Here is a 20,848-nt window from a genome sequence, read left to right as displayed (position 1 = left end):
CCAGAAGGATGTTTATCAGAGTTGATGGTAAATGACTCTGCAAACTGTGATTTTAGAAAATTTTGCTTTCTAAATTTCTTGAAAATAAATCCATGTAAGCAGAAAAATATTCTGAAAGTGAAATATGTTCTCTGCCATCAAGAAACTAATATTCAGTACAAACACAAAGTTAAAGCAGTTATATAAAACTGTGTAATTTGAAATGCAAATAGCCTGAATACAAGACATAATATACCTCCTAGTGCAGGAGAGCACACCACCACCTTTGAAGTAGGTCTTGCTTTTCAGAAAGAAAACAAGAACCAAAGGACAACAAACTTAAATCTGATCACCATTCTAGACTAAAGATTCTCTCCTTGACCAAACTTTTAAGCAGGCTGCTCTGAGCATTCAACTAGTATTCGTCCTTGAGCCCTGTCATCAGTCTGTTTAGCTCAGTTATATATAGTAAGAATCCTCCTAAACTATCCCCTACTCTGGATCTATGATCACCTTTGCCTGCCTTTAGCAGGAATCCTAAGTCAGGTCAGAAAGAAACCTTCTACCTTTGATGTCTCCTTTTAGAAAGTTTCCATCCATTGACCCTCTCACTCTGCTTCATCCCCACTTGTCTTTGTTGTATTCTGAAATGGAACTTGGTTCTATTTTCCCCTATTGCAATAGTACTGAATGAAATCTGTCTTTCCAACTAGCGCCCACACTCTATTTCTTTTTGACTCTACCAATTTACAGAAAATACATTAAACTATACCAAATAAATGAAATCAGCAAAATCCAGTACGTGGAAATCTCTAGTGGCCAAATGTCTCAACTTACTTAAATAAATTGCAAGAGTTGAGGGGGTGTCCATAGATTATACTCAAGGACATGTCACAATATAAACTGTACTATGTGGTAGATCTGAATTTTGATTCAAGCAATCTGATTTTTAAAATAACATTTTAGACCATTTTAAATTTGAACACTGATTGGATATGCATCAAACTAAAATAAGGGCAGAAGAAAGTGGGGCTGGAGTACAGGTATAGATGGAGATAAGGTTGGTTGAATGTAAGATCACTGTTGACGTTAGAGAATGAACATAAGAGGTTTCACTGTATGGCGCAACTCTGTCTACTTGAGAGTGTTTGAAATTTTTCCGTAATAAAAACTAAGTGATATTAGTGGACTGAGTGGACTAAAATATAACCAATACAAAACAACAACAACAACAACAACAACAAAAAAACAACCATGAGCTCATAATAAAACAAAATGAAAAGAAAGCAAACAAAACAAAAACCCTAAAACCCCACTGGTCACTTTCAAGGAATGTTATTATTCTGCAAATGAGTAAACAAGCAGCTAATCCTGCCTTTTCATTACATATTACAATTGAAGCAAATAGCTGATATGGCAAAGTCCCTCTTTGTAGAAAAAACTCCAGCTAACAAATGCAGAAGTTAGAATTTAAAAAATTAGAATATCACCATTTTGCAGCATTTAATGAAATGGATTTAAACATCATCAATGACTATTAAAATCATTAGGTTAAAGTTTGCTGAGGAACTTTCTGGGTGGAATAGACTAACAACAGGTAAACTACTATAATCAATCTTAACATGACAAAAAAAAAGGGGATAATCAGATATTATGACTTCCAATCCAATGGAAATAAATGTATATTTTACCAATCAGTTCTGAAAGTCTTTATGTCTAACCACCAGTTCATGGAAAATAAGAGAGACAGAGAAACATGTAATCAGCCAAACTCAGAATATGGAATTCCACAACAGGAAAAACGATCCAGTTTCTTCAACAAATAAATGACACAGAAGGAAAACAAAGGTGAGAGAGGGTGAGAAGAAACTATTACAGACTAAAATGTGTGGACCTTATCTGAATCCATGTTTGAACAAACCACTGTAAAACAAAACAAAGCGAAAAAACTATAAAAAGACATTCTGGGTCAATCTGATAAATCTGTACATGAAATAGGATATTAGATGACACTAAAGAGCTGCTGTCAACTGTTACATATAATGATGTTTCAAAAAAAACGGCATGTATTAGTCACTATTGCAGAAATTTTGGTTGAAAGGATAGGATGAGATTTACATTAAAATACTCCAGCAATTAGAAGACAAAGAGGTGTTGGTGGTGATGGAGATAATGAAACAGAATTGATAAAACCTGTTGAGGCTGGGTGGCTCATTTCTCCCTTTTATATAAATTCGAAAGTCTCAGCCAGGCGTGGTGGCTCATGCCTGCAATCCCAACACTTTGGGAGGTCGAGGTGGGTGGATCACCTGAGGTCAGGAGTTCAAGACCAGCCTGGCAAAATGGCGAAACCTCATCTCTACTAAAAAATACAAAATCAGCCGGGCGTGATGGTGGGCATTTATAATCCCAGCTACTCAGGAGGCTGAGGCAGGGAGGACTGGTTGAACCCGGGAGGTGGAGGTTGCAGTGAGCTGAGATCCTGCCACTGCACTCCAGCCTGGGCGACAGAGTAAGAGTCCATCTCAAAAAAAAAGAAAAGTCTCCATAATAAAAAGTTAAAAAAAGAAAAATGGGTGTGGAGGTTAAATTTATAATTCAAACATACTTCTTTGGTAGTCTAAAAATAGGCTGATGAGACAGCAGTCTCTGCCAGAGCAACCACATTAAAAATTGTGTTTAGATTCTCAGGAAGGCCTGCCAAAGCCCATTTAGTTGGTAGCGTTTTTCAAAGGGGTACTTTTTGACATTGTGGGTAGATCAATTCTTTGTGGAATGGGAACTACCTTGGACACTGCAGGACATTCAATTCAGCATCACAGGCTCAAGACACCCAAAGCCAACATCACCCCCTACAGTCACCGTAACAACAGAAGGAGAAAATCTCCCATTTCCCCAAAATGTCCCTGGGAGCATTAAGGAACCAACTCTGGTTAAGAACTGCTTCACTAGACCACATACTGTCGATTTACGATTAAAAAAAGAGAGACAATAAAGAGGGCCACAAAAATATTAGTAAAGAATTAATTGGCTATTGAAAAGGCAATTTTAAATTTAAAAAAGAGTCTGTCTTATTAATTCATGGTGGGAGTTGGGGATAAATAATAAAAGCATACATACAGTCAGCATTTTTCAATGACTGCTTCTTTTTGGAAGGTTTGGAGATGACTTTTATCCGCTTGCTGAGGAACACACCAATGTCATCACTGTTGCCATAGAACATCTTTACAGACAACATGAAGTGCTTTCGCTTGTCTGAATCAGATATATACAATGTTTTGGCTGTGCAATAGTTCTGTGAAAGAAAAGTAAAGTTTTAACAGCAGCAAAACCTTGTTTGTTTATGTAGTACCTACAACTCAGAATGGCCATGGTTTAAGTAATAAGTAAAACAATTCCAAGGGATAGCTGATAAAACCAACTATAAAAATTATCAACTATAAAAATTACTGAAATTGATTTCTGAAAAGTACAAAGTCTTCCTTATAAAGTCTAAAACACAAACACTGTCATCTATTGTATCCTCTTTAAAAGACCATTTAAAAAAAAACAGCCTTTTCTTGTTTTACATAGCTCTACAACTGTGTCATGGAATTATCACTCAACGTTACAGCAGTAACTTTTAAAATACATTTTACAGTTAAAAAAATCAATGACTATCTTTCTCCAAAAAAGAAAAATAAAGCTATCAGAAGTCAACAAATTATGTAAAAGATTTTAACAGTAGTTCTTCTCAAAATAGAGCATAAAATATTTTTCTTTATATAGCTGAACACTAGAGTAATCACTTATAAGATTGAGGAAAACAATGATAGACAAACTGGATGATTATAAAATATCTTAAACCAGAAAGAGATTATATAAGCATTACTTTAAAGAACTATTTTTAAAATGGTTAACTTTGCCCAAAAGGACGATTCATATGTATCACCAGAAGAACTGAATTTAAAGGTACTAGAGAAAATGCTCAAAGCATTATGTCAGTTTACCAGAATTTAAATTCTGATAACTGAAAAGATAAAGAGATATAGCACTTTACAAACAGCAAAGACCCTTCAAAATGCTACTGCTTATATTATATATAACAATTCTAAAATTTTTCCTATTCTCTTGATCCCTGTGAATCAGGGAGGGTTCCAAATTATTGTCCTTTTCCAGATAAGATAAATGATGCTGAAACACAGCATAAGTATCTAAAGTATCTGAATTATATTTTTTAAAAGATCAACATTCCACTTTAAAATTAAGCTAAACAAGTTTCTTCAACTACCTCTCCTGTATCTTCCTTTTAAAAAGCAGAGCAAATGCTACTCAGGAAACAGTTAATGACTTCTAGGTTTTTATCTTTAAAATTTTACTTACAGACAGCCTTGGCAGCAGACAAAACTACTGCAATAGTTTATTGTATTTCTCATAGCAAAGCTATATAAGAAAATTTAGATGCCATCTTGAACATTATACATTCAACTAAGTTTTTAAAAATCAAAAGTTTGGTGAAAGCTTTGAGAGGTTTTGCTCTGTAGAAGGCAAAAATAAGATAAAGCTCATCATAGTAATAAATAAAAACAGGCCAGGGTGGTAGCTCATGCCTGTAATCTTAGCACTTTGGGAGGCCGAGGTGGACAGACTGCTTAAGTCCAGAAGTTTGAGACCAGCCTGAGCAACATGGTGAAACCCCATCTCTACGAAAAACACAAAAATTATCCAGGCATGGTGGTGCATGCCTGTAGTCCCAGCTACTCAGGAGGCTGAGGTGGGAGGGTCGCTTCAGCCCAGGAGGCAGAGGTTGTAATGAGCCGTGATCCCACCACCGCACTCCAGCCTGGGCGACAGGGTGGCACCCTGTCTCAAAATGAATAAAGATAAAGAAACAAAAAACAACAGTACTTTGCAGTCACATCACTCCTTGCACCCAAGATCTCTAACACACTCAGAGATGGCATCTGCGAGCTGCTATACCCATAGGTCTGCCATACTCTTAAAAGTGACAGCATTGAGGGTCAAATTAAGCCTAAACAATGAAATTCTTCTGCAACATAAGACGAGGTCTATGAAAACGGGTATCAATGTACTAAAGCAGACAGTAATGGGAAGCAAAAATGAAATGTATATCTAAATGAAGGTAATTACATTCTAATGGGAAAGCTTAAAAATGTTGAGATGGCTTTTGAGTGTTAAAATTAAAAGGTAAGATCCATATCAGAAAAAGAAAATACTGAAATCCAGCATAAATAAGACATATTGGCAAACAAGAAAGGAAAAAAAGAACCAAGAAGGTTGGATCATAAGACCTACACAAAAAGAACTGCATTTTGTTTGGAAAAAACAAACACACATATATCTCCTTGGAAAGAAAGGAAATATATCCCTAATTACAATGAGTAGTTTGAATCCACAAAAATCATAATCAAGATAATTATATGGGAACTATTATTTTTAAAAAACTATAAGGCCACTGACCACAAACTACTCAAATTCCATTAAGAAAAGAAGGAAAAAGTCACTGACTCATAGAAAATAAGCAAATAAAACTAAAATTACATTTGCCTTGCTATTCTAAAAGGTTAAATTAGCTAATGGAATTCTAGAAGAGAAAATGGCATATAATCATCTCTCTAGAAATACTCTTTGAAAACAAGACCTTTAGACAATAAAAGACATTTCCCTGAAAGAAAGAAGAAATACTAAATCTAATGCTGCAAAGTGATACTGCAGAAACGTTTAAATTATAGAAACAAAATGTTAGCAAGAGTATATGATGTTTAAAAATAAGAAAAACACGAGAGTGTTAACTAAGTCATCCTTGTTGCGTAGCTTACCTAGCTGTGACTATAAAAAATGTAAATTTTTTTTAACAAATTAAAAACATTACACAAAATCTAAGATCCAACATATTACCTACATACAGCCAAATGTCATGACCATAAATTTAAAGGGCTAGATATACTAGAATTTTGTTGCAGTGAATATTTGAAGTAAGTATAAACACCAAAAATTGCAAAATGAATATCCCATATTTCTCGATAACTAATTGTACCACTCAATGAACAGACTATTTCCTTACACGAATGGAGGTTAAGTGAGGCAGACAAGAGCAAAGTGCCTCTTACTGAAGCTCAGATTCCGCTGCTCAGGACATCTTTGCCTACCTTGGTCAAAACCATGTCCTTATACCTTTATGCTCTAAGCACATGATTATATTGTTTTTTTCCTGCCTGGGATGCCTTCTACTAACTCTCACCAGTCTTACTTTACATAAACTTCCTTAATAGAATTTTTCCTTAAAATTAAATATTAACATACAATTTTGGCTTACAGACATTGTACTAACCTATTACTAGGTATTTTTAAACACTAGTTAAATGCTCAAGCTCTCAGGTATTCTATTCCTCTTCTGCCAGTTTCTAGGCCTTGGGGAAAGGGTATACTAGTGGAAGTTGAAGAAAGATATAATGAAAAACAGCAGAAAGATCTCCATGTTGAGGCAGCCCCTAAAGGTACAAAATTAGAATGTGGCACTACTAAGCCACAATGCTGCGAAAGGCAAGCAGTGATACTACTGGTTGGTTTATTTGGTATTACTTCATTTAAAATTACTGGAAGCTGGAACTAGTTAAAATGAGCAACGAAGTAGGATTAAACAGTTATACACACAGGTAGCTAGAATCCCTGGCTTCTCACTACCTATCTGATCCACTCATTCATAGTACTGAATGTCTACATGTGAAGCCTGGAGGCATATAACTCTGAGACTTCCTAGGTAACAAGAAAACAGATGAGACAAGACTTAAGATCTATTAGATCAACCCACCACTTAAATATATTCGTTACTTTAGCTCAGGGGTCATAATTTAGAAATAGTTTTACTGGTTTAAGATGAAACAACCTTTATTGTAATAAGTATTATCCCAAATCTAATTTAAAATACATAGTCAACAAATCTTACTTACAAAAACTATAAAGATATAAATGACATACAAATAGCTAAATCTGAAGGAGGCTGACATTAAGACCTGTAGTACTATCTGTAAAATCACTAAAATTGAATTTGAGAGTACAAATCCCCTAGCTCACCTCCACCAACGCTACTCCCAACCCATATCCCTAGTGCCAACTACAACACAGCAAACACTAAAATATTCAACAAAGATGTATCAAATAATGAAACAGCTGTTTATGTGCTATTTTAGAAGATGTTTAGTCATTGAGATCAAAACTAACCATTTTCTAAAGTATAGCAGCAAGGAAAAATAAAACCATAGCTAAATTCTAAGCGAATAAAAAACTATCTTTCAATACTAAAAGTATAGATTGGCTGGACACGGTGGCACACACCCGTAATCCCAGCACTTTGGGAGGCTGAGGTGGATGGACTGCTTGAGCTCAGGAGTTCAAGACCAGCCTAGGTAACATGGCGAAACCCCGTCTCTACAAAAAAATACAAAAAAGTTAGCTGGACATGGTGATGCACACCTATGGTCCTGCTACTTGTGAGGTGGAGGTTGCAGTCAGCCAAGATTGCACCATTGCATTTCCGCATGGGTGACAGAGTAAAAACCCTATCCCGGGGGAAGAAAAAAAAAGATCTAGATTGACTGCTTTCTAAATTCATACAACATAATCAGTAAAACTAGTTGATAAATTGTTTTCTCTAGAAAATTAATTGAAGAACCCCTGCCACGCACTAAAATTTGAGTAAAGCCAACTGTGGCTGTTCTTGTCTACAGTATCACTCTGCTTCACTCTGATGTCAAGTAAACATTTATCTTTATAACCCAGATAAATGCTTTCCACAATGTATATATCATCGTGTCTAGTATAAAACTAAGATTAAAATAGCAGAGTAAAACATTACTGAACAATGTATTTTTGTTGATAAACCTCTGTCAAACAGAAGATGAGCAATCAGCCTCCTAAATTTATTACTGGCTTCCAATAGAAATCTGATTTATAGTCTGCTAAAACTGCTTGCAAGCTGGGGAAGCTTACTGCATGCCACCTTTCGATGTCAGCAGCGTAAGCTTCATGAGTGACTAGACCAAAGCTATCTGAGAGGCATATTTTTTGGTTCTAGTTTATATACTCAAGAAATCGCTACCAATAGTTATTAAAGAAAAAAATCTCCACCACAAAAATGAATACGAAAACTACATTCTGGTACCATGGTGCCCCTTTCTGGTGAACTAGCAGTCTTGATTTACCTTTCCTTCCAAGTTTAGCTGCTGCATTTCTTGGTCACTATTTCCTATCCCAATAAATGCACACGGTTGAGACTCTTGTTCAGAACAACCATCGCGTTCCATTTGTTCTTTTTTTTTCTTCCATCCACTGCCCATAAGATATACACAAGGAGGAGGGCAAAAAAACCTGAAAAATAATGGGGAAAAAAAAACCAAGAAGCAAAAATCAATTAGATTCAATAAAGCATTTCCTTTTCTTGAACATTATGAATACAAAATCATATTGAAATGCACCTATTTCCCAATGAAAAATTTTGGTGAAGCCTTTTGTAATGCAAATAATCATACCCACAGGACAGAAATCGGGACTTCCACAATGACTAAATCTGTTCAGGTAAAATATTGGAGTTATGCATACAGTTAGATTAAATACTTTTTAGAGTACAGAACTTCTCTTTGTATTTTCACATAGCTCAGAGTTCTAAACTACCGGAGTTCAGCAAATCCAGTGTACTCTAACATATTACAAAACATGATAAACCACCACAAAAATCTGTAATTACTAATTAAGGCCTATTCAAAATGACACAATCATTAATGAGTGACATTACTGTTATGGATACTGCAACTTAATGTGGTAATTAACCTGGAAAATTGTATTAGAGCATTGTCCATAGTAGAAACATCCAAAATATTAATAAAACTAAGCAAAAGAGTCAAAAATAAATGGATCTCCTGATTATGAGCAGTGCTGTGTTTTATATACTTTGAATTTTATATACACTTGGAACACCTGGTGTGCTGTAGATTATCTGAGAAATATTTCATGCTCAAAGAACAATACACTGTATTCTTTCAACTCACAGAATACAACAGGTTTGTTTTGCTAGTTGTCAAAAACCACCTTCACAAGTTCTTCTGAGAATGATTTTCTTATAACCTTTTATTTAGCAATTAAAAATATTATCTATTGCAAAGCCTAGCTCAAGGCTCATATTTTACATAGTTCAGACCATCAATCCAGTCCTTATATAGGGTGTAAATTCACCTTTGTTCAATTATAATGCTGACTTGTACATACTTTAAAACATCTATGCCATATCTCTCTAGAGGGCCTGAAAACTCAAACTAACTATAGTAGCCACATAAGTAATCCTGGGTGAACGGCGTATACAATAAACAGGAATATCCAGGCTGGGCGCAGTGACTCATACCTGTAATCCTAACACTTTGGGAGGCAGAGGCAGGCGGACTGCTTGAGCCCAGTAGTTTGAGACCAGCCTGGGCAACATGGCTAAACCTCATGTCTACAAAAAATACAAAAATTAGTGGGCGTGGTGGCAGGCACCTATAGTCCCAGCTACTCTGGTGGCTGAGGTGGGAGGACCACCTGAGCCTGGGAGGTCAAGGCTGCGGTGAGCTGTCATAGTGCAGCTGCACTCCAGCTTGGATTAGAGTGAGACTCTGTCTTAAAAAAAAAAAAAAAAAAAAAAATTAGGAATATCCTTTAGTTACCCAAAGAAGTAGTTTCCTTCTCTTCTTTCTTGAAACACACAGCCTCCATTGTCATTCTCACTTCTTGTACTGTTATTAGTACAGAAAATGGCTTACTTTTCTTAATCCTAGTATAAGAAAACCCAGAGCTTAAATGCAACGATAATCAGCCACTGGTGTATATACACCCACTCGCACTCACGTGGCTGAACTATGGGCATGCAGGCCTAGTGTTGGTCCTGTCCTCCAATTGTTCAATAGATGACTGAAATCAAATTTTATATGAAATACCATTTTTTTAAATTTGGCAACTAATTTACACTTATTAACACTCTGTAGGCCAACAACGTGCAGACTAAAAGAAAAAAACTTTATGTGCATATGTGCACACACAAGCAGACACCAGCAGGCTGGATTTGGTGCTCAGGTCTTCCTGAAGGTGGTAGTATCTACTTCTTGTTTGCTTCCCCCTCAGCCTCTACAATATTATCTACTGAATTGACTGAAAATATATTAATGGAACCTACTTTTTGCTCAACCTTAACCAGACTACTTTAGAGGCAATTTACATATGACTTACAAGAAGTAAACTGGGTTTATTTAATATTCATTAATTCTCCAAGTTATTTATTATATCCTGAGTGTGTAACAGATACTGGGGATATAGCAGTAAAAATAAACAAAAAAATTAGACAAAATTCCTGTCCTCATGGATCTTACACTCTAATAGGAGAGAGATAATAAAAACAGATAAATGAGTGAAATAACATGCATATGTACTCCATTAGCTGGTGATAAGTATGGGGAGAAAAAAATAAAGCAGGCAAGGGGTACCTGAAATGGGGACAGCCCAAGGTGGCCAGGAAAAGTTTCCTTAAGAAGGTGACTTTGAGTCACGACCTAAAGCCACGTGGACACCTGGGGCAAGTGCATTTCCACAGAGGAAAGAGCCAGTGCAAAGGTTCTGAGATAGGAAGGACTGTGACCAACAGTGGGGAAACAACCAACAGACCAGAGCGGCTGGAGTAGACAGCAAGAGGGGGATTAACAGTCAGTGAAGCCAGAGGTAGTGGACAAGTAGACCAAGAAGGCCCTATGGATTTAACTGAGGGAGGAGGGAAGTCTCTGTAGTCCTCTCACATTTATCTAATCCAATAGAAAAGAGCAGTTTTCATGCCTGTATACTTACACTGAGGCCAAGGATATAAAGGTCACAGCCAAGGTAGTGGGCCCAGTTCCAGGTCACTCTAAGTTTGGAGGGAAGCCTGGATTAGCTGGGCTGGTTTTGGAGCGGGTTCAGTTCAAGTCTACAAAGGGGAGCTTTCTGGCTTCCAACGCTGGGAGCTACCCAATGCTTACTATGGCACAGAGTCAAATACCTAGGTTGGCACACTCTCAGGAGGTTGAGAAGGCATCAGTTTTGGAAACACATCTCCTGTTTTTTTTTATTGAACATTGATGTTAAGACTCCTTAGTAAATTGGTGTATCAGCCATAAAACTCAAAGAGCTGTGTTTTAGTACAGGTTGTGTATTCCTTATCTAAAATGCTTGGGACCAACAGTGTTTTGAATTTTTTTTTTTCCAGACCTTGGACTGTTTGCATTTATACTTAGTGGTTGAACATCCCAAATCTAAAATGCTCCAGGCTGGGTGCAGTGACTCATGCCTATAATCCCAGCACTTTGGGAGGCTGAGGCAGGCAGATCACTTGAGGCCAGGAGTTCAAGACCAGACCGGCCAACATAGCAAAACACTGTCTCTACTAAAAATAAAAAAATTAGCCAGGCATGGTGGCGCATGCCTGTAGTCCCAGTTACCCAGGAGGCTGAGGCATGAGAATCGCTGGAACCTGGTAGGTGGGGTTGCAGCGAGCCAAGATAGCGCCACTGTACTCCAGCCTGGATGACAGAACAAGACTCTTACAGGGTCATGTTGGCACTCAGGGTTTTCAGATTTTGGAGTACTTCGAATTTTTGGATTGGGAATGTGCAACCTATATGCCAAATACAGTAGTCAAATCTCAATGAGTTATCATAAATGGTACTTTTTTTTTTTTTTGAAACGGAGTCTTGCTCTGTCGCCCAGGCTGGAGTGCAGTGGCGCGATCTCCGCTCACTGCAAGCTCCGCCTCCCGGGTTCATGCCATTCTCCTGCCTCAGCCTCCCGAGTAGCTGGGACTACAGGCGCCCGCCACCACGCCCGGCTAATTTCTTTTTTTTTTTTTTTTTTTTTTTTTGTATTTTTAGTAGAGATGGGGTTTCACCGTGTTAGCCAGGATGGTCTCGATCTCCTGACCTTGTGATCCACCCGCCTCGGCCTCCCAAAGTGCTGGGATTACAGGCGTGAGCCACCGTGCCCGGCCCATAAATGATACTTCTTAATTTCACATCTGAAAAATATAAAGAGAGCTAAACTGATAAAAGAATGAGTAGTGCTGGTTTTCTCAAAAGTACTGTGACAAAATGCATGAAATGGTAAAAATCAGGTTGATAAAAAATTCTCTATTCAAAACACTGACCAAGGGTCTACCTTGAAAGTGCTTTCCAATCATGTAATAAATATAAGAAAAATAAAGACTTTTCAATAGTCTGAGTCTTTAAAAAAAAAAAAGTCAACTCTAAATTATTTCAAAAAGCCATGATGGAAGTAGCAAATCCAATATAATCTAAACATTCAAATTATTTCTATATTGCTGATAAAATCATACCTTAAACATCCCAATATCATCATCCCCTAAAATACAGCAAACAAATCAAGTTGTTGCCCAGACTTCATAAAAATCCAGTGATTGAATAAAAGTCAGCATATATACAAAAAAAAAAGGCAAGAATACAGGCAAAAGAAACTAAAGGGAGTGGGGTAAAAATAAAAGGCCACCAAATTAACAGAAGAAAACTTAAATACATCTTTATTTATTTATTTAATTTTAAAGACAGAGTCAGACTTTCACTATGTTGCCCAGGCTGGTCTTGAACTCCTGGTCTCAAGGGATCCTCCTGTCTTGGCCTCTCAAAGTGTTGGGATTACAGGCATGAGCCACTGTACCTGGCCTAAAATATATCTTATGTGGTGTATTTTAGGCCAGGTGTGTGAAACTGACAATTTTTTTAAATTTGGGCAGTTGGTCAATATGTATCAAACACTCAGTGAAAAGTCTGAAAAGTGGTTAGCTTACAGAGTTTAACTGCTGCTATAAAAAGATATCCTATAAAACACGTTGCCTTTATTTTCTCATCTTTCCTAGCAGCTCTATCAACTATAACAAACAATACTTTCTCTGCCACTTGGTGGCGATAGGCACACATTTAAAATTTTACTCCTTTCACAGTTGTCTTTATTTTCAGAGACTGTTTCAACCACTGATTTCCTCAAATCTTGAGATGATGTCTGAAAACTGCCTTACAGATTCAAAGAAGGCTTTTCATCCATTCCAATATATAAAATAAATTAGGTTAAACAGAATCCAAACTCATGACATTTGCGTTATCTTGCTACCTTTGCAGAATCATCACTAACCTTTGATGATTATTCAGTTCACAAGGACCATATTTAGGAACTTTTTGCATACCACAATTGGCCAATTAACACAAATCTCAATATGACTTCAGAATCATATAATCACTAATATTAATGGGGTACTAGTTGTGCCATGCAAATAAATACCAGTTATTAGGCACCATATTTAATATCAAGAACAATTTTAAATTTGGGGATAAAATTTCCTAACCAAGTATTTTTCAGCATCACTCACTGGAGTTATTTTGTATGCCAAAAAGACACAGCCAAGAGGACTGTGATCATGCCCCCAGGTAACCTCACGCCTTATGCCTTTGCAACTCTTCAAAAAGGCCTGAACCAGGATCAGCAAGAAAGAAGGCCGATCCTCTTCCCACTGTGCACTCCACCACCAAGTAAGAGCCCAGAACTCTTCTCTGAATCCAGGGCAGTTTGACAGACATCCAGAGGGCTAGATTAGCATTAGCAGTCCTTTACTACTAACACCTGTTTTTTAAAAAAATCAAGTAAATTTAATGGGTTTCCCCTTTATTATAAAGTAATGCATGTCTACTTTGAAAATTTTAACAATACAAATCAGTAAAAATATAGGAAAGTAGTTACTCTGGCCTTTTCATCATTTTTGTTCATTTTTTAGAGGACTTCAAAGCTTAGATTGTTAAAGCTTTCTTTTGACTGGGGTTTTAGACCAGCTAGGCCATGCCCAAATAATACAGAGAAATTGAAAATAGGCCGGGTGCGGTGGCTCACGCCTGTAATCCCAGCACTTTGGGAGGCAGAGGCGGGCAGATCACAAGGTCAAGAGTTCGAGACCAGCCTGGCCAACGTGGTGAAACCCCGTCTCTATTAAAAATACAAAAATTAGCTGTGCGTGGTGGTGGGTGCCTATAATCCCAGCTACTTGGGAGGCTGAGGCAGGAGAATCATTTGAATCCAGGAGGCAGAGGTTGCAGTAAGCCAAGATTGCGCCATTGCACTCCAGCCTGGGCAACAAGGCAAGACTCCGTCTCAAAAAGAAAAAAGAAAAAGAAAAGCTACTAGAATAAAAGATATGATTAAGTTTTCCATTTTAACTTGACAAACCACTACAGCTCTATATACATGTTGGATTTTTCTTTTTTTTTTTTCAGACGGAGTCTCACTCTGCCGCCCAGGCTGGAGTGCAGTGGCACTATCTCGGACCTTAGGTGATCCGCCCACCTTGACCTCTCAAAGTGCTGGGATTACAGGCATGAGCCACCGCGCCCGGCCGTATTTTTTAACAGTAACTAACAAACAGGAACCTTATCTGGACTTTAACATAATTTTCTAAATAGCTCTTCCCCTTTTGTTATCTCCAATGAGCCTCAGTTATACATCCCGGTATTAAATGACATAGTGACTTTTAAAACTCCTAGTAAAGGTCTTTTTGCATAAAACCTGGCACACAATAGCCAATCAGAAATAAAGAATAAGTGAATTCAATTGTACTAAAATGCATCTTCAAAAATCCAGAGAAAAGAAAAGCAGCTTGCCTAAATTTGAAGCTATATGATAAACACACATCTATTCATAATTCAATTGGGGCTAGCCCAATCTCACCTAGGTAATGGTAAAAGGGTTAGTCGTAGGCAAAGTTAAGTTTACAAAGTTTAAGTACTTAAAGGATCTTTTCCTCCTCAATCCCTGCTCTAGATAACCAACACTCAAACGCAAATGGAATGGTATGGCAATTAGGGTAGTAAAAAGGGTAAATATTTAAAATTAGGCCCTCAAGAGTTCCAACCCTAGCTCCACAGATTCCTAACTAATGTCAACCTGGACACATTTAAAGTCTCTGATTTTTAGATTCGTTGCCAACAGAATTTGGATCACAACATGACTACTTCACAAAATTGTTACGAGGATTACAACTTTAAAATATTTATAAAGCACTTTCGGAATCATGTCTGGCTCATGATTGGAGCCAATATGAAACTGTTTCTACCTCAGATTCACTATGAGGTGCACAGCTGGCCTTTTAGATTCTTCCTCCATAATGATGGGTGTTAACTTTTTCTGTTTTGCTTAAAAAGCAGAAAACTTGCTATAAACACACACTAAATTTCATTAATGAAAAAAAAATACTGAATTTCTAATATCAACTTCGTGGCGAAAAAAAAGGACCACTAATTTGAGTTGGAACACTATGTCCCAAACTACAGATACCAACTTCTTCCCATCTTTAACCCTAAATCACTGTTTAAGTTGTATTAGTAAAGTAAGATAAAATAATCAGAAATTTAGTAAGTCTGAATAACAATACCTGGCAGTATTAATCTTAAATATTGTTTTCACTTGTTCATCTTTGAGGATAAAACTACCAATTAAATAGCTTTACCTTCTTGGCCAAGCACGGTGTCTCATGCCTGTAATCCTTTGGGAGGCTGAGGCAGGTGGATCACTTGAGCCCAGGAGTTTGGGATCAGCCTGGACAGCATAGTGAAACCCCATCTCTATAAAAAATACAAAAATTAGCCAGCCATGGTGGTGAGTGCCTGTAGTCCCAGCTACTCAGGTGGCTGAGGTGGGAGGATCACCTGAGCCCAGTAAGTGGAAATCATACCACTGCACTCTAGCCAGGGCAACAGAGTGAGACCCTGTCTCAAAAAAGAAAGAAAGAAAGAAAGCTTTACCTCTCTTTTCAGCTCAGATCTAGTCAGCTTCAAGGAACTTCCTAAAAATTCTCTTTTAACATGTAAATTAATTTAATCACATACATATTACATTTCCCTTCTCTTAAGCATAAGCTGAGGTTTCCTTTATGTCACAATCTCTAAGAATTCTACTCATTTCTTTCACAACAATCCCAAAACCTTAGTTTTCATTCCTTTTCTCTTCAGCTGGGTACCTTTCTAGCCAATTAAAAAACCTTTGATCTTTCTCCATAAGCAGGCTTTTTCCATGAAATGCTTAACCAAAAAATGCTGTTTGAAAGACAGACTCAAGAAACTATTCACAAGAAAATTCCAGGAACCAAGTGAAGAAACAACAATGAAAGTCCCCAATTAAACATAAAAAATGCAGAAATTTATAGAATACCACAAGAAATAATTTTTTAAAAATCACTTTGTTGTAATTTAATTTTGGTTAATCTACTTTATAGGTAATTTCTGTTGAGTCCACATTCAAGCAGTATGGGAGTATGAACCCAGTTTTGCTGTTTCTTCTTAATAGCAACCAAACAAGAATAAGATCAAGAGGGCCAGGAGTTTTCTTTATAATCATTCCATAGCTCAATTAACCTAAGCTCAAGACAGTTTCAGAATCAAGAGCTTGTTTAGCCTTTTCCTTTTCAAAATGGTACTTTTGGCGTCACATTTGCGTAAAAAACTACATTTTCCACCAAAAAGAAAGCTTCTTTGTGAATAAACTAATGTATCACATAAGTATTTCGGGAACATTATGTAGCCCAAAAGAAAAACTGTGGATTATTTCATTTTGTAAGATCAGGGATTTATTAACCAGATGACCTTTATTAAATTACCCTTCTGGCTTGAGGATATGTAGAAAGTAGAAAAGTTCCATCTTCAAAGCTCGTCTTGGTTTGAAAATAAAATAATAGACACTAGAAATAATAGCTTCTTACTCTAAAGCCTCCTATCAACTATCAGTTCTTACACTTTAGCCCAATTAGTTGCTTTGGCTTATTCAGGCATGTCTGGGCAGGCCCAGGCAAGTCTTAGCTCATAGCTTATGCCCCTTCCTTATTTGGAAATGTTATTGCTTTCTTAAACCTTTTGTAAGCAACTTCCTCTCTTCTTTGTTCTCCCTTGCACTTACCTATTTAGGAAAGTTCTATGTTATTAGCAAATCAGGTATCAGTTTAAGACTGTGAGGTCCAGCTCCAGCCAATGGATGCAGGACACAGCAGTAAGGATGACCCAAATGCATAAGGGACAAATATGTCTGCTTTTCCTTTGTTCAAGTGTGCTCTCTCCATTGTTCCATCGGGCACCCTTTCTGCAGAGAGTAAAGATTGCCTTGCTGAGAGGTCCTCTGTCTCCATGCTGACTTTTCTTCACAGCACCAATTATCTATTCCTAACAGTATACCACAATTCACTTTGTTTCTCCCCTTCAGGGGACAAATCCCCTATTTTTTATTTTGTACTAGCAAATGAACCCAGTAATAGAAGCCATCCTCTGACATGTATATTAATACATAATTGGCAAATGCATGTGGTAACTACAATTAACTATCCACCAGAAAAACAATAATCTTACCTTTTTTCATTTCCATATGACTTCTGTGCAACTTTTGCATGAAGAATAAGTACTGTTTGATCCCCTCGCTCTTTTAAATAATTTCGCATAGCTTCCCTAAAAGCAAATACAAATATTACTGTTACAGAGGTGAAATTCTTGATGAAATCTTTCATCATTACTACGCTCTGCAATGAGAGGAATGCTTATAAATATTTTTTAAATAAGCAAACCTTAAAAACAAAAACAATAAAGCAAAGTAAATCCATAAATTAAATTGGAAGATTATACAATGATACAATAAATACTGCTCATTTTCAATTCTATTCCTTGTTCTTTAAAAATAAGAAACTGTCTCGCATTCTTTGGAATTTATGATGTAACTCAAACCACAATTACACCTTCCAGAATAACTAGAATCAACATATACACTGCTAATTGGCTCTAAAATATTATAAAGTTAATAAAATGCAGTAATTTTGTAGTTTAATAATGTAATTCCCCTCCTCAGTTTCCCTACCCCAGCTATCGGAAGCAATGTTTTTCACTGAATACAAAAGCTGTAACAAATCCTTAAGCCATCCAAATTTATTATTACATGATCCTAAAATGACAATCCTATGAGGACCAAGAAAGGCCTATAGTTCACATACAAATACATAATTATCTCAAGGATATTATTAAATAAATAAAATTTAATAAAGGCTAATTGAAATTGGTGAAAATCTGAATTTTGAAAAAAATACAATGTGAATTCTTTCAAGTAAAAACAACTCTACATATTTATTGAGCAAATGGTCTATACAAAGTTCAATATCTTAAATGTATTTACATACTCAATTGTTTTGCTAAGCAATATTATATAGTAAAAAGAAAGCAAGCTCTACACAGATGAAACTATAACAATTCTGAATAAGCAGAATCCCAATTCTTGAGATGTCTTACACATCCCAAACTTAAATGTTATTCTACTGATACTATAAAGACAAATATCAGGTACAAGAGCATAGCTATACAATAGTAATATGTTATTAAATGTGAGGACTTCTAGGTTTACAGCACTTACACACTAAGTAGCCTGGTGCAAATCATTTAACCTCAACCAGCCTCTGATTCCCTAACTGGAAACTGAAGATAACACCTCCCTACCACAGGGTGGCTGAGGGGATTAAATGAGATAACCTAATAACAGCATTTATATTTACCAACTGAAAAAACCTGTTAGCTCCAAGGTAGGGCAGTAATACCAGGCTATAAATAAACTGAGAACTAATCCCTACCACTGAAAAGGAACTCAAAGTCCAAATTGTAATTAAATGCAATAATCCAAGTAGAGATATGTACAAAAAGCACCAATAAGGGAAAGCCTATGTAAAGACAGGGGTGGATGGTAAAGAACTACATGCTGGGAAAAGTTCTTAGAAGCCCTAATTCTGAGCAAGAAGTAGACACAGGAAGTGGGAGGAGGAAAGCATAAGGCGTTCCAGGGTCTGATAATAGTGTGAATAAAGGCATCAGTAACTGCACATTCAGGCTAAGGAGTAAGGCAGCCACAACAGTAAAACAAGAGCAGCTAATATTTCTTGAGTGTTTACTATGTGCCAGGCCTTGAACTAAGCACTGTAACTCCATTATTTTATTTAATCCTAATAATCCGAAAAGATAAGTACTGCTATACAGCTAACACCATTTTGACTGTCATGTCCAAGCTCTTATAGTGAACAGTGGCAGTCAGGAATTCACACAAATTTTGCGAGATTCTAAGGTGAGCCATGGCAGTGAATAAGGTTGACAATGATAGAGTCAAACTATGAAAGGCTTTGAAAATTGGACATTTGTATACTTAAATACTAAGTATAAAAGTTTATGCTATTTCAAATATTACCCCATAACAGGTGATGATAAAAGTGGTAATACGTTTCTGCATAGCAAAAAGAAACCATCAATGGAGTAAACAGACAACCTACAGAATGGGAGGAAATATGTGCAAACTGTGTATCTGATAAAGGTCTAATATCCAGCATCTATAAGGAACTTAAATTTACAAGAAAAAAAAACAAACAACCCCATTAAAAAGTAGGCAAAGGATATGAACACTTTTCAAAAGTGTTCCAACAAGCATATGAAAAGTGGCCAACTTTCATATGAAAAAAAGCTCAATATCACTGATCATTAGAGAAATGCAAATTAAAATCACAATGAGACACCATCTCACACTAGTAATAGATGGCTATTACTAATAGCCATCTCACACTAGTCACACTAGTCAGAATGGCTATTACTAAAAAGTCAAAAAATAGCAGATGCTGGAGAGGTTGTGGAGAAAAGGGAACATTTATACACTGTTGGTGGTAGCATAAATTAGTTCAACTGTTGTGGAAAGTAGTATGGCGATCCCTCAAAGAGCTAAAAACAGAACTACCATTCTACCCAGCAATCCCATTATTGGGTATACACCCAGAGGAATATAAATCATTCTACCATAAAGTCACATGCACACGAACGCTCATCGCAGCACTATCTGCAATAGCAACGACATGGAATCAACATAAATGCCCATCAGTGACAGACTGGATAAAGAAAGTGTGGTATATACACACCATGGAATATTATGCAGCCATTAAAAATAATGAGACCATCTCTTTTGTGGGAACATAAATGAAGCTGGAGGCTATCTTCCTTAGCAAACTAACGCAGGAGCAAAAAACCAAATATCGCATGTTCTCACTTACAAGTGGGAACTAAATGATAAGAACTTATGAAGACAAAGAAGGAAATGACAGACACTGGAGTCTACTTGAGGGTGGAGCATGGGAGGAGGGAGAGGAGCAGAAAAAATAACTATTGGGTACTGGGCTTAATACCTGGGTTTACCTATGTAACAAACCTTCACATGTAACCCTGAACCTAAAATAAAAGTTTTTTTTAAAATCTCTTGGAAAATTATTTGAAGTATTTTTAGGGGAAGTATTGTTATATGGTTATTCATTATGATTAAACCTTTAAGTATAAAACAAGTGGTAGCGTGTAGTAAAATTTTTAAAGATCCAGAGAAAAACTCAAAACGAAAAAAAAAATCCATGCCTTTGTGAATTGGGACAAGATCACCAGTCAAGTTTCTCTCAAGCCCATTATAGAAAATCAATACTATAGAAACTGAATTTTCAATCTAAACTAAAGGCAATGAGAGATCTTATTAAGGTTTTTTAAAAGTACGTAATTAATTTTACTTTTTATTATTTCTAGAGAAAGGATTCAAAAGCAGAGAAGACAAGACAAACTTATAAAAAGGCTCTCACACTAAGAAGAAGGTAACAGAAGATAGGGGACAGGAAAAATAACTCTTTGCATCTTTTGTTTTGGGAGAAGTGGGTATATATTATTATTAGGTTCTGCTGACAAAAGTCAACTCTGAAGTGCCCCTGGGACCTCCAAGTTGAAAGTATTCAGTAGGT

At 36.6% G+C, this 20,848-nt stretch overlaps 1 protein-coding gene across 10 annotated transcripts in view; it reads right to left on the bottom strand.

The window, feature by feature from the left end:
* The window catches only part of RBPJ (recombination signal binding protein for immunoglobulin kappa J region), a 264,413-nt gene that overhangs the window by 11,141 nt on the left and 232,424 nt on the right, over positions 1-20,848 (bottom strand). For all 10 annotated transcript variants that reach the window (XM_054485039.1, XM_054485034.2, XM_054485040.2 and 7 more), the window contains 3 exons: positions 17,415-17,510; positions 8,181-8,346; positions 3,100-3,274 (listed from right to left, as the gene is read on the bottom strand). In XM_054485039.1, coding sequence (XP_054341014.1) covers positions 3,100-3,274; positions 8,181-8,346; positions 17,415-17,510 — 437 coding nt within the window. The remainder of the gene's footprint in view (positions 1-3,099; positions 3,275-8,180; positions 8,347-17,414; positions 17,511-20,848) is intronic.

This window comes from Pongo pygmaeus, chromosome 3 (assembly GCF_028885625.2).
Source record: "Pongo pygmaeus isolate AG05252 chromosome 3, NHGRI_mPonPyg2-v2.0_pri, whole genome shotgun sequence".
Lineage (NCBI taxonomy): Eukaryota > Metazoa > Chordata > Mammalia > Primates > Hominidae > Pongo > Pongo pygmaeus.
The sequence above is the reverse complement of the archived record's forward strand: the minus strand, read 5'-3'. Positions and strand labels throughout refer to the sequence as shown.